This window comes from Conger conger, chromosome 9 (assembly GCF_963514075.1).
Source record: "Conger conger chromosome 9, fConCon1.1, whole genome shotgun sequence".
NCBI lineage: Eukaryota > Metazoa > Chordata > Actinopteri > Anguilliformes > Congridae > Conger > Conger conger.
The window spans coordinates 24,800,925-24,814,408 of record NC_083768.1 but is presented as its reverse complement, the minus strand read 5'-3'; the positions used below and the strand labels follow the sequence as shown (position 1 = coordinate 24,814,408).

General features: G+C 44.7%; 1 protein-coding gene across 2 annotated transcripts; it reads left to right on the top strand.

Moving 5' to 3' along the window:
- Positions 1 to 274: 274 nt before the first annotated feature.
- sytl1 (synaptotagmin-like 1) lies at positions 275 to 13,402 on the top strand. Of its 2 annotated transcripts, none has more exons than XM_061254479.1 (15): positions 275 to 494; positions 2,512 to 2,851; positions 3,379 to 3,521; positions 3,873 to 3,987; positions 4,411 to 4,456; positions 6,026 to 6,062; positions 6,421 to 6,506; positions 7,331 to 7,441; positions 8,804 to 8,970; positions 9,445 to 9,547; positions 9,819 to 9,980; positions 11,350 to 11,428; positions 11,643 to 11,742; positions 12,130 to 12,335; positions 12,549 to 13,402. In XM_061254479.1, exons 2-15 carry the CDS (start codon positions 2,724 to 2,726, stop codon positions 12,689 to 12,691), a joined length of 1,626 nt encoding a protein of 541 aa, XP_061110463.1. In that variant the 5' UTR covers positions 275 to 494; positions 2,512 to 2,723; the 3' UTR covers positions 12,692 to 13,402. The 2 variants fall into 2 exon arrangements, with proteins under 2 accessions (XP_061110463.1, XP_061110462.1); XM_061254478.1 differs by having other exon boundaries at positions 277 to 494; positions 6,023 to 6,062.
- The last annotated feature ends 82 nt before the right edge of the window (positions 13,403 to 13,484 follow it).

Sequence of the window (13,484 nt, the reverse complement as noted above, 5' to 3'; positions counted from 1 at the left end):
TTTGGAGAGTCTAAATTGCCCGTAGGTATGAGTATAATCAGAAAAGCATGTGAAGCCATTTGTCCCAAAGACTATGGGCTAGAAAGACTGCAATTCTTCCGAATGCTGCTATCCGTTCTGTTGGCCTATGTGCTATGTGAATCCGGCATGCATGGTATGTGTTGATATCCGATTAAGGGATATCCGCTTAAAACCCAAAACCCAATGGGAAAATGTGTAGGCGTAAATGTGTGTGCCCTTTAAACCGCGTGCAGCAAAACGCTTCTTCCGTCGTTGTTGGTAGACTAACCGCTGTAAAACTCCAGTCCGCGTTTTGCGCTGTACCGAACTTTGTACAGGGTGATTGATGGGATCGCCGTTTTGCTGAAGCTTTCTCACCATTGTGCGTGCAGTTTGGAGTTACCTTAAAGTGTACAGGAAACGCACCTGTCTCAACTACTATTTCGGCCCGTAAAACTTCGCCGGATTTTTTTTACTTTTGGATTTATAAACAGGTAAGTGTGCTTATTAAACTCAATTTTGTGCTTTTAAAGCTTCTTTTCTGAACATACAGGTGTCTTCGGGGTCAATATTTGGCTACAATTGTAGCCAGAAACTGTGCTCAATGTTTCTTTTTCATATCGCTCGTTTGAAGTATACGTGTGGCCCGTAGTCGAACGGGAAGTTGCACGATCCACCGTTTACTGTCGTGTATATCCGTGGTTGTTATCATTCTACAATGTCCAACACGAGACATTGTAATCCACGCGTATAATAATGAAAGAAACTTCTTGGTAACTTTGAGTAATTTGCTGCTGTGTAAGAGAAATAGAAATCCACGAGTAACGGGCTGGGAAATTTTCAATTCAAATAGGCTAACTTTTGCAATGAATCGGTGCAGTAGGACTATAAATCAATTCAATGCAGAATAGTTGTTCATGTCTTATTCGACTATTATAGCATATCAACGTGAAATTGAAAAAAAAACCAATTGGATTAAAGTGAGAGACACCAAACACTATCTTGGTATTTTATAGTTTTCAGTTTGAATCACTAGAAATAACAGTCGAATGTTTGCATTGACCGATGTGGAACAAGTTATTACTAGTCTTCTCAACTAGTCCTTGTTTAAATGCATACCAATGATACTTTCGTGCAAGTAAAGATAGACTGTTCTTTGTAAATTCTCTTTGAAAACCGCGGATGTCAGATGCGCATCCTGTTTGTTAAACAAAACTGAGACCAAGGCTACCACACTGTGGGTTTAGACTGCATTGAAAGTAGCATAACCTAGATGTCCACATCAGTGTTTTGAATTGTTCGTGACCTGCGCCGACAACCCGTGGGCATGTCGTGTGATGTCTTCAATCTAGGCTAGTTAAATTAAAGAATGTTTTAATTATGTTTAATAACGTGGATATCAAGTCAGTGAGGTTCAATTTACTTCAAATGTCTCACCTGAACTAAAAAATGTCATTATGTTAAAATTAGTAGCCAACATTGGGCTAAAGCAAAAACTCCTTTGTTCAACACATGACTTGCGAGTTGCCGTGTCCTCTCGACCTTAGTTAGATTGTAACTCCCACTCTACATTTATATTTTTCCTGCTTTTAGATTATAGCCGGTGTCTGCTTATTTACGGTGGAGGATTTTTTTTACACAGGGCTTCTGTAAAGTGTCTTTGTGACAGTCTTCAGTAAAAAAGCAAAAATTGAAACATCTAATAAATAATAATGGTTTGCAACGGGAGTCATGACTTAAACACTAGAGTCGCTACATGTGAAGTGGTTAAAGTTACACCCTGGGCCATCTGTGGTAGCAGGCAAGCTCGTCAACAGTGAGGCCACACTGTTGACACAGAGGCACATCCTGCTTGTTCATATTTAACTGAGTAATGCAGACACACCCTTACCTGTCTGGGGCAAATAAGAACATGCCCCAGCCTGCTCCATAATTCTAATAATTTGCTGTAGCAGGCTTCCTTGCTCAGGGCCAGATACATGTGAATACACTGTTTTGTGAATTTGTGAAGGTGGATAGGTTCAGAAGATATTCACTTTGATTGGTTTGCATGTAAAAGTTGCAGATGCCTCTCTGTGCATTGGTTTGCGAAGTGAAAAGATGCAATTTCTGGTCTGTTAGATGACATTGGGTGTGGCCTTTATAGCTGTGTATGGTACTTTACGGACTTTTTCTCCTCTTTCTCCCTTCCCTTGTTTCCCCACTCTGGTATTAAAATCATTTTGCAGTAATTTGGAAACCATATCCTCACTTTCACTATTTGTGGAACCAATGTAGGAGCTAATGCATCCCAAATAGTATATGGGTGCTTAAGTTAATTTCCAGGTGGCACACAATTTTCAGAAACAAATGCTCCTAAAATGGGTTTAGGAGAATTTATTGTGTTTGTGTGATCCATTTACTTTTCAACGACATTTATATATAATTATTTTATTGTGTATTTATTTCATTATTATTTTGTTTTCTTTCTGGTGCTGTCCCTGTCTGCCCCTCCCCTTCTTACCTCCATAGGAAGGTCCCTGAACCGGCCTAGACCGAATGTAAAATACTCCAAACACCCTGTGTCACATCACCTCCCTGGGGGTCACAGGTCACCGCTGCCTGTAACCACAGAGAGCAGCTGAGAAGTGCTCAACTGGGGTTGAGATTTATTTCACGAGAGTTCTCTGATGTGTGAGCTTTGAGGGGCGTTCCCCCCCCCCCCCCCCCCCCTGGGTGCAGCTATGGAGGCCGAGGGTGGTACGGAGTCCCTGCTTGACCTCAGCCACATCAACGATGAGGAGCAGGCGGCCATCCTGCAGGTGCTTCTGCGTGACGCGGAGCTGCAGTGCCTGGAACAAGGGCGTGTGAGGTCAGAGGTCACATGGGACCTGCGTGGTAGCAGGGTTATGGGAATGTATTGGGTTTCTGTGTTTTGTGCTGTTAAGCCCATTATTTCTTTGTCAAATAGGCAACACTGCCGTATTACAGCCTCATTATTGTCAGCAGCGAATGAAACATAATATGTGCCAATTCACATCGCCATCAGCAATGCTCTGAATTCTCTTGCAGGCATGGCGTAATTGGTAATAATTGAATAGCTTACTGAGATTATTCAGGTGATGTCATGGGCTGCTTGTTCATGACTGCTGAACCGGAACTTTTCTGAGGATTTGGTGTTCGAGAGCTGAATGAGAGAATCATAGCATTATACATTAAGAGGAGTGTGATGAGGCTTGTTAAAATGAATTCACAATGCAATAATAGCAGGTGGCTGGTGTCTAAAAGGTGACGGGAGCAGTGCCTTGAGGGATGGCAGGGCTGTGTATTTAATTTGTTGCAGACCGCCGCCACTCAGCACTGTGTGACACCCCCTCCCTTCCCCTGTCCCGACCCCAGGAAACTGCACCACTCAATCTCTGACCCGCAGCAGCTAAAGTCCCTCTCAGGAGAATGGTTCAGCGAGGTTCGGGCCAATCGATACAGGAAGTACGGTTGTGAAATTGTCCAAGCCTCCATCCGTCGCAAGAAGAGAGCAAAAGGTAACCCATGTGATGAGAATTTGCCAGATACCAGTGTCCGTTTTATGTATTCTTTCTTTAGTGAAGTACCATGATTAGGGAGGGAAACCTCACTTGTTTAATGTACCTCTACATGTCTGTACCATATAAGGTGTTGCAAGTATGCAAAACATGACCCTAAACATTGGGTACCTGAACAATAAATAGCTTAGTATTACATATTTCAGTGGCTCTGAAGGATACGTGTTAATCTTTGCAAAACAGAACATGGTGATGCAGTGAGGGAAATACTTATGCACATTTGACCTTGGGGTGACTTTTAAATCTATTTGGGCCTCTAATAAAGCTAATTGCCCTTTCTCTGCCTTCTAGATGTGCCTTTGAGTGTGCTGGCAGGTGGAGTGGTGTTTGATAAACAAGGAGAGGTGAATTTACACAATGGCACCCCACCCAAAATGGAGGAGGAAGATGAAGAGGGAGGCAAAAGGTTAGTGTGTCTTTTTTTGTGTAGGGCTGTGTTTAATGTGTGATTTCATATCTGCATGTCATGTAGGATCATTTTCACTAGTTTTGTACCTGGACATTTGTGCAAGTAAGTGTGTGTTGGGTATTTAGCAGTCCCAGTTATCCAGAGTTACTTACAGAACTCCACATAGTATCCACTTACACAGCTGGATGTGTACGGAAGCACTGCAGGGTAAGTATCTTGCACAGGGGTACAATGGCATTGCCCTAGTATGGAATCAAACCTGCAAGCTTTAGGTTACAAGCCCAGCTCCCTAACTATTGTACTACACTGCTGCCCTATAATGCACACGGTACAATCATGCATATTGTATAGTTTGTGTGTCTTTAGTACAGTTAGTACATTTTGTTTGCCTCTCATTATGAGTGACCACCCTTTCCACAGCACTGTGTTCCCAGTACCTGCTCCCAGAAGCGTGACTGCTAATAAGGTCAGTCCCGCTGTGGTCATAAGATCAATCACAACCAATTACAAGAAGGAAACCAATTTCAACTATATCTGTCAGTCAATGTTTTATTTTTTTTCATAGAGAAACGCATGTCTTTATGCGTGATAACTGAAAACAGTCTTAATGGAACATCAGGGAGATCAGCTAAACCTAACCATGGATTGGTGTAGCTATGTAAAGAATTGGCTCAGGCTGTCTAGTCCTCCATTTAAACTCTTCTTAACTTATATGTTTAAAGTATCAAACTTTCAATAACACATGAACTACAGCCGCCTTCATTTGCCTTGAAGTCTCATACTGAAATTGTTCAAAAAAAAAAGAAGAAAAAAAGTTGCAGGGCATGTTGCGTATTTATGACTGGTGATTATAGAGTAGCAATTTCTCTGGCTGACATCAAGTACTTAAATATGTGTGGCATGGGGTGAAGATTTATCATCCACAAAACTGGATTAAATAAAAAGATCTCCTGCACCCCCATGAGTAGCAGCAAATGAGACTTTCAGTGGCGGTATGCTGTAATAATTTAGTGCTGTTCATTAAGCTCTTGCAGTTTAGCCCGTGTCAGCTGAAAGTGAATTTGGGCTGCTATAGCTGAAAAATGAGGTTTTTTCATAGCAGTAGGCTGTAGATGAGTCATGCTTCACTTACACCTGCCTGTCAGGATAGCTTTTGGGTCACTGGTGTATGTAGATTACACTGTTTCTGGGACATTTTGGTCCCCAAGGAATTCTGCGGTTTACTCTACATGTTCATTCTGTTGTGTTCTATTATGCACACATACAAATAAATATTTTGTTCGAGACAGGCAAGATGGGTATTTTCAAGATTATTGTATGTGTTGAAAGAGTCTCAGTAATCACATTGTTTATTTTTTAAAGTATTTTTTGTGTATTGCCAGTGAGGGGTGCCAATAATTCTGGAGCCCTCTGTATATGGGAGAGAGAGAAAGACAGAAAGGTGCTCTATGAGGGGTTGGTGAGCTGGAAACACAGGAGACAGGAACTTTAACTTTGCACTGCTCATTGCAAATTGCTTCCATTTGCTTTCCTTGGCTAACAATCAACCAGTTAATTAGCCTATAATCATTACCAATAGGTGTCGCTAATTATAGCTAATCTTATTTTCTGATGGCATCAGTTGTCTTTGCATGAACAAGATAATGTCTTATACCCACACATTATTTGGGTTTGTTGTAGTTGAATTTGAACTTGTGGACAAATTCTTTCTTTTCTGTGTCCAGATTCAAGGAATATTTATGCCATACAGATCCCCAATACCCCTTTTATATTTTATATTTTAAACTGCTTGTTAATGAAAATGCACCCGTTTTCTTAAGTTTGCGTGCTAGCCTTTATTGTGCATTGCACTGAAAGCTGGCGTCGTACACCATTAAGACAGACTTTATGCTGCCTTTTTTATGTATTCATGAAGATGATTACATTGATGTCTCGTCATTGTGTCCCCTGAATACTGAAATTGCCCATAATTGCCCATAATTGGATCATAATCATGAATCTGTGGTCATTATTTTCTGCTCTCTTTGTTCAGAAGAGTCCAGTGGCCCATAATAACTCTACAGCTTCCACAGGTACAGTCTGCTATTAGTAGTTCTATCTGGCTTCCCCTTTCAGTCTCCTGCTTTCTGAGACTCTTTTTCCTCCTCCTTTACCCTCTATGACAATAATCCTCTGTTATCTCCTTCTCATTTATTTTTGTGCATCCTCTTTTTCCCCCCTCTCTTCCTCTTTCTCACTACTCCCTCTGTCTCTTTCCTCTTTTGTGATGAAACTCTGGGTCAGGCTAATATTGCATACTGATGAGAGCTCTTTGCGAGTGTGGTCATGTGATCATGGCAGTCCCTGATGTCACAGTGCTTTCATCACCACTAGTTGGGAGGGTGACACAACGCTTTTGTTACACCCCCCCCCCCCCCCCCCCCCCGACAGAATGCGTCAGCGAGCGAAATGGACAGGGAGAGGAGACTGCAGAGGGAGAGGAGAGAGTACTGCAGACCCCCTCCCCTACCGTGCAGGTACACACGCTTTCATTACCCTCCCACGCACGCACGCACGCACGCACACGCGCGCACACATGTACACGCACATTCCGACACATTAACGCTCTTATACACGCAGGCGCACGCATCCTACTCTCAGACACACACTCTCCCGTACACGCTCACTCATACTCGCGCAGACGCACGCACACACACACACACACACACACACACACACACGCATCGAGCGCACGCACGCAGCCGGGCACATACCAGCGCTGTCGCACTCCGTTAGCATCGCCTGCTGTTCCACACTTCAGGGACTCGCTCCTCCGGCTCCGCCCCTGGTACGTCACTCTGCCAGTCAGGACTCTGTCCTTTGTCAGGTGACCGCAGAGCTGAGGTACTGGGTCGCAAGAGCAGCAGAGCTACTGAAAAACACTGACACACTCGCCTACCGCTCTCAAAAACGAACACACACACACTTTGTGTTGCTGAACCAGCTTCTGTCTGTGGAAACCGACCTCTGGCGTGAGTCCTGTTGCGTGTGCATGAGAGGCAGACCGTGCTGATTATGTGGTTGTTTGGGAAACAAACAGAGAGCAGTTAACACTGTGTTCTTTTTCCTCCTAGAGACGGGTATTGTGTCTCTGGTGTCACTGTGTCTGCGAGAGACAGAAAGAGAGAATGACAGAGATGGGGAGAGAGAGAAAAAGAGACAGAGAAATGGAGAAAAAGAGTGAGAGAGGGAGAGTGAGAGTTGCTGTGTCCTCGCTAATCGTGCATGCATCGGTGTCAGTTTGCCCTTCATCAGGACAGAGAAAAGAGACTGTGTGGCTCACTGCTCATCCCCTCTGTAGGTGGACTTGGAGAAAGACTCAGATTCTGTGTCCAGCAGTGCCCCAACTGAGCTTGACCAGACCAGACTCCGGCCAAGTGGATCAACCAGCAGTCTGCACTCCAACCACACGGTGAGACTCAACACACACACACACACACACACACACACACACACACACACACACACACACATACATATATACACATGCACACAAACACCTGAACACACACAAACACATGCACACAGACAAATGCTCACAGAGATACACACATGCCTATACAGCACACACACACACACACACACACACAAGCAGACACAACTATACATGCACATACATGCACACAAGTACACAAATATCAGCAATCATGCCCATGCAAACACTATAAACATAAATAGACACACACACAAACATGAATATTAATATTGACAATATATTTAAATGTGATCATACTATAGGACACAGGATTCCAAGTCCCTACCTATAAATCTAACTAAACAACTATAAAGCTGTGTGTGTGATGCATAGCTCTTAAATCTAATCTGTGGCAAAGAGCCATCTGAACCTCAGTGTCCTTGAGATGCAGGGTAAAGCGTGTGTGTGTGCGTGTGTGCGTGTGTGCGTGTGTGCGTGTGTGCGTGTGTGCGTGTGTGCGTGTGTGCGTGTGTGCGTGTGTGCGCGTGTGTGCGTGTGTGTGTGCGCGCGCGCGCGTGTGTGTGTGTGCGCGCGCGCGCGTGTGTGTGCGCGCGCGTGTGTGTGTGCGCGCGCGTGTGTGTGTGCGCGCGCGTGTGTGTGTGCGCGCGCGTGTGTGTGTGCGCGCGTGTGTGTGTGTGCGCGCGTGTGTGCGCCTTTTACTGCTGTTTCTGCTGTCTCCATGTGAAGGGCCTGATTGTGTATGCAAGACAGCTGTAGCTGCAGTATAGGAAAGGGAGAGTGTATCTTACAGTAAAGCACTGTTGCATAACAGCAGCTCCAGCATGGATACCGGTCCCTTTAGGCCAGGGACGAGCAATGAGCCTGAATTTGGCTCCTCCCTCTCAGTTGAGTGGCAGTATGATGAGCCTGTCTGTTTGGCTGCAGTTGACTGACAGTATGTTGAGCTTTTGTGCATAGCTCCTCCCCTCAGTTGAGTGACAGTATAATGAGCCTGTCTGTGTGTCTTCGTCAGTTGAGTGACAGCATGATGAGCCTGTCTGTGTCTTCCTCAGTTGAGTGTCAGCATGATGAGCCTGTCTGTGTCTTCCTCAGTTGAGTGTCAGTATGACAAGCCTGTCTGTGTGTCTTCGTCAGTTGAGTGTCAGTATGATGAGCCTGTCTGTGTCTTCCTCAGTTGAGTGTCAGTATGACAAGCCTGTCTGTGTGTCTTCGTCAGTTGAGTGTCAGTATGATGAGCCTGTCTGTGTCTTCCTCAGTTGAGTGTCAGTATGACAAGCCTGTCTGTGTGTCTTCGTCAGTTGAGTGTCAGTATGATGAGCCTGTCTGTGTCTTCCTCAGTTGAGTGGCAGCATGATGAGCCTGTTCAGCTCTGGGGAGTTTGGGATGGTGGATGTGCGGGGCACCTTGCAGTTTTCTCTGCAATACGACACAAGGAAGGAGGAGCTGCAGGTGCGCGTGTGTCGCTGTCAGGACCTGGCCCTCGCCCGAAAGAATCGCTCTGACCCGTGAGTGCGCACCCCCCACGTCAGGACCGTCTCTCCACTACATCTTCTGTTCCTCTGTCTTGTTCTCTGTTCCCTGAAGCCTGATTTATACTTTGTCCCATGACACTTTCGACAAGTGTCAAAATATTATTGCATATTTTAAATGGAGAAAAAAGGTATTGCATGGCACTTTTTCCTTTTCTCAGTGTGGAATTCTGTTATTTTTACGGATAACGTCACACTTTGTCCATGCAGTGTTTATTGAACAGCCAGATACAACACACAAATGTAACGATCAGCAGTTTAGCGTCTCATTACCATAGAGAAAACAGAGTCTTCCCTCCAGGCCTTCACTTAAGTGTAAATGCGGAACGCTTTTTGTCTCACTACACTTGTCGAAAGGGTCATATGAGGAAATATAAACTATGAAATTAAGTCCCTGTTTTTCACTGAGCTTCTCATAAGGACTCATAAGGTTTCTATGTGTGCTTACAGCTATGTGAAGACCTACCTTCTACCAGACAAGTCCTCCCACAGCAAGAAGAAGACCGCGGTCAAAAAGAAGACCGTGAACCCTGTGTTTGACGAGACCCTGAAAGTGAGCCCTTATGGACGCTCTTTTCCCGTCCTTTTCCTTCATCTGTGAGGTCTCCCCACCCCCCTGCCTGTCTGTTTGTCTGTCTGTCTGTCCGTCTCCTGGGTCTGTCTGTGAATACAGTCATCTGCCCATCTGCTTCATTTTTTGTGATTATGGGCATCGTGGCTGACCCTTGTCTGTCTGTTTTTCTGTCCGTCCACCATGTTTCGCGTGTCAGTCGGTCTGCCCGTCAGTACTCACCGAGTTTACCAGTCTGTGCGTTTTCTCTCAGTACAACCTGAGGATGGCAGAGCTGAAGGGACGGACCCTCAACCTGTCGGTGTGGCACCACGACCCCGTGCGCAGGAACGTGTTCCTGGGGGAAGTGGAGGTGGGCCTGGCAGACTGGGACTGGGGCGAGACCGAGCCCAGCTGGCGCCCCCTGCTGCCTCGGGTGAGTCTCTGCCTCCATTCTCCTGTCTCACACTCTCTCATCCTCCTCACACTGCTCTGCCATTTATTACTCTTTCATTTTACTCCTCTATAGCCACATATACTTAATCTATTTTCTACACTTTCAAAAGAGCTTGCCCTTGTCAGGAGAGCTGCACCAGCAATGGGGAATATTAAAATGAGTAACAGCTGAACATTTAAATGAAATATGTACAAAACGACGTAATAAAATCACAATACAGTATTAAAGGTATAATTATGTATCATTTAAGCCAGCCATAATGTCTAGTGAGATTTTTAGTTACTGCATGTATGGTTGAGACTGTGTTTTCCTTTTAGTTAGCATGCTATTATGCTGTGGCAGCAACAAGGCTTCTGACACTAAAACCAATGTCTTCATTGTGTGCCTGCCCTGATGAGCATTCATGTTACATTTGACTTAGATAATTCATCTGCCAAACAGGGGTGATGACTCATAACTGTCAGACTATCAGGTTTGACTTGTTTCAAAGAAACCCTCACTTTTTGCCAACTTAAACTTGGGGCTAATTAAATTGATCATGATGTAATTCACCTGAAGGCAGTTTTCTGCATAACTGGTTAAGCTTGTTTGGGGTACCTACTTATGAACTTGCCAAATTAGACAAGGACCTCATTTCCCACAATACTGGGCGGCCTGTAGCGTAGTGGTTAAGGTAAATGACTGGGATACCCAAGGTCGGTGGTTCTAATCCCAGTCTAGCCACAATAAGATCCGCACAGCTGTTGGGCCCTTGAGCAAGGCCCTTAACCCTGCATTGCTCCAGGGGAGGATTGTCTCCTGCTTAGTCTAATCAACTGTATGTTGCTCTGGATAAGAGCGTCTGCCAAATGCCAATAATGTAATGTAATGATGCATAGCACAGCCTGGGCATAGTACAGAGGGCACTTGGGGTGCACTATGCAGATGGTATTTCTATCAAAGGTCGTCAGTCAGGAAATTATATCTTGAGCTACTGCCTATTTTTGAGACTCTTCACTAAAAGAGAATTACACTAAGGCATTTTTTTATCTGAAATTTGTGAAGAAATTCCCCAGACTTAAAATGGCTCACATTCGTACCCTCATTAAGATCAAATGTCATGTTGACTTAAGACTTTTTGTCAGCTGTATTTTTCTAAATGAACTTGGCTGACAGCATGGCTTCCTTTTACAGCTTAAAATATGAGAGGGATGGAGAATGTTCTCGTGGGGGAATGTATTGTTATATGCCCTTTTATCTTTCTCTTTCTCTTTCCCATCACTTTTTGTTGACTCTGTACTACTCTACCTCTATTTTTCTTTTCTTTTCTCCCCCTTTCCCTTCTTTTTTCCTGCTTTCTCTCTGTCAGGTTCAGTTGTCTCAGGACACCATTAGTAGCCGTGGAACCCTCCAGCTGTCACTCAAGTTCATTCCGGCTGGATTGGAAGGTGAGCTGACTGAGCACTGCCACACACTTACAGTAACTCTCAAACGAAATGCACACTATGTCCATAAACCCGCATACACACTCATATGCACATGCACACACACACACACACACACACACACACACACACACACACACACACACACACACAGAGTAAACACTGGATGTGTGCATGCAAGTGCTTTTCTGATATTGCTCTATACTGCCACCATCAGGCGGTGGCCTGCCAATGACCGGGGAACTGCACATATGGCTGAGGGAGGCACATGGACTCATCCCAACCAAAGGAGGCACTGTGGACTCCTTCGTCAAGAGGTAGAGAAGTAGAGAAGCCCTTCTGTCTGTCTGGGGTGGGTGATATCTGGGTTGTGTCTGAATCAGTGCACTTGCTTACTATTGTCTACAACACAAGTTGCATATAACTTGCATACTCAATAGCAGGCAAGTGCACTGATTTGGACAAGTGGCCTTGTTTGAGAGATATGTGTATATATATATGTATATATATATATATATATATATATATGTTATTTTCTTTAACAAATACTTTTCTTCATGTCTGCAGGTTATGTTATTCTAATATTGTAAAACAAGCTTAAGATGATGTTTTTACAAGTACATTCTTCTGTTCAGGCATATTGTTGCTTATAAACTCCTTTCTTTCTCTCAAACCCCTCCATCTGTACCCTTCCCCCACCCCAGCTATGTGCTACCGGATGAAAGCCGGTCGAGTCGCCAGAAGACACGGGTGATAAAGAACACTGTCAGCCCCACCTACAACCATACCATGGTCTATGACGGCTTCCAGGCTGTGGATCTGAACGAGGCTTGTGCTGAGGTCACTGTGTGGGAGAAAGACACTTTCTCCTCACAACTGTTGGGCGGAGTGAGGTTGAGCCCTGGCACAGGTACCCCAAACCTCCCTCTGTCACCTCCTCTTCAGGACAAAGTACACACACAGAATGCATACATACACACATATTACATTACATTAATGGAATTTGGCAGATGCTCTTATCCAGAGCGACGTACAATAAAGTGCAAGGTGCATACCCATAACCAGGGACATATGTGTGCGTGTACCATATACACAGAGATCCCTTCTCTCGCCCCTCCTCCAGGACAGAGCTATGGCCAGCCTGTGGTGTGGATGGACTCCACCGAGGAGGAGACCGCCGTCTGGACCAGTATGATCCAGAGTCCCAACACCTGGGTGGATGCTGCACTACCCCTTCGGACCAACCTGGCAACCCGCAGAGAGTAACCTTTCTGTGGGGTGGGAATTAGGGGCGGGGTGGGGTGCGGTGGGGATTAGGTGTAGTGACTGGAGTGAGCAAGTAAATGTTCTGAGAAATCCATTTTTTTGTATTGAGAGTACAAAAAAAAAAACTGCTCTAATAATCAAATGTCTCCTGTGTTTGTACATGCAATACTGTCTCTGAAGTCTAAATGTGAGTCTGAATAATTACATGCCCTAGGGGGTGTAGGGATGAGGTGGTCAGAGTTTTGGTTTCGGGGCTGAAAATTGGGAGAGAAGGTGGGCGGAAAAACACTAGTCCTCACAACTACACCTCAGGCTTCCGTCCCACCTCAGGTATGGTAGTGACCCCACCTCCTGTGATTCTCGCTCTAAATTTACTGGCTTATTAATTACTGGATTAACCCTGCTAATAGTAACTTTGCTGTGCAGATAAGCTGTAGAGCTAAAGAAGTTCATTTTAAACTTTCAGGGAGTGAATGAAAGGGGAGACAGAAGTCTGGCACATACTGGCCACATGTCATCAAGTTGTACATTTCATTAGATATCTTTGTTTGAGAATCAAATGTGTCCTGTTGTTTGTCTATGTAAATGCTGCACCAGTGTGTTTTCCCCTCTGGAATTAAAGTGCATTGTGAACGTGATTTCTCTCGTCACTTATATTGTCATTATCATTCTTGGTTGATTTTATTGTAATAAACGCCACTATTAAGTGAATGTATCCGGTGTCCCCATAATAAGCTTTTGTTCTTGGTTGTATACTGACTATATTTCCACACTAGGGGGCGCTCTTTGCCCA

Coding starts and splice junctions, on each gene's coding strand:
- sytl1 (XM_061254478.1), top strand. CDS start 2,724: ATGGAGGCCGAGGGTGGTACGGAGTCCCTGCTTGACCTCAGCCACATC. Junction 3,522..3,872: donor TCGCAAGAAGAGAGCAAAAG/GTAACCCATGTG, acceptor TCTGCCTTCTAG/ATGTGCCTTTGAGTGTGCTG. Junction 11,429..11,642: donor CATTCCGGCTGGATTGGAAG/GTGAGCTGACTG, acceptor TGCCACCATCAG/GCGGTGGCCTGCCAATGACC.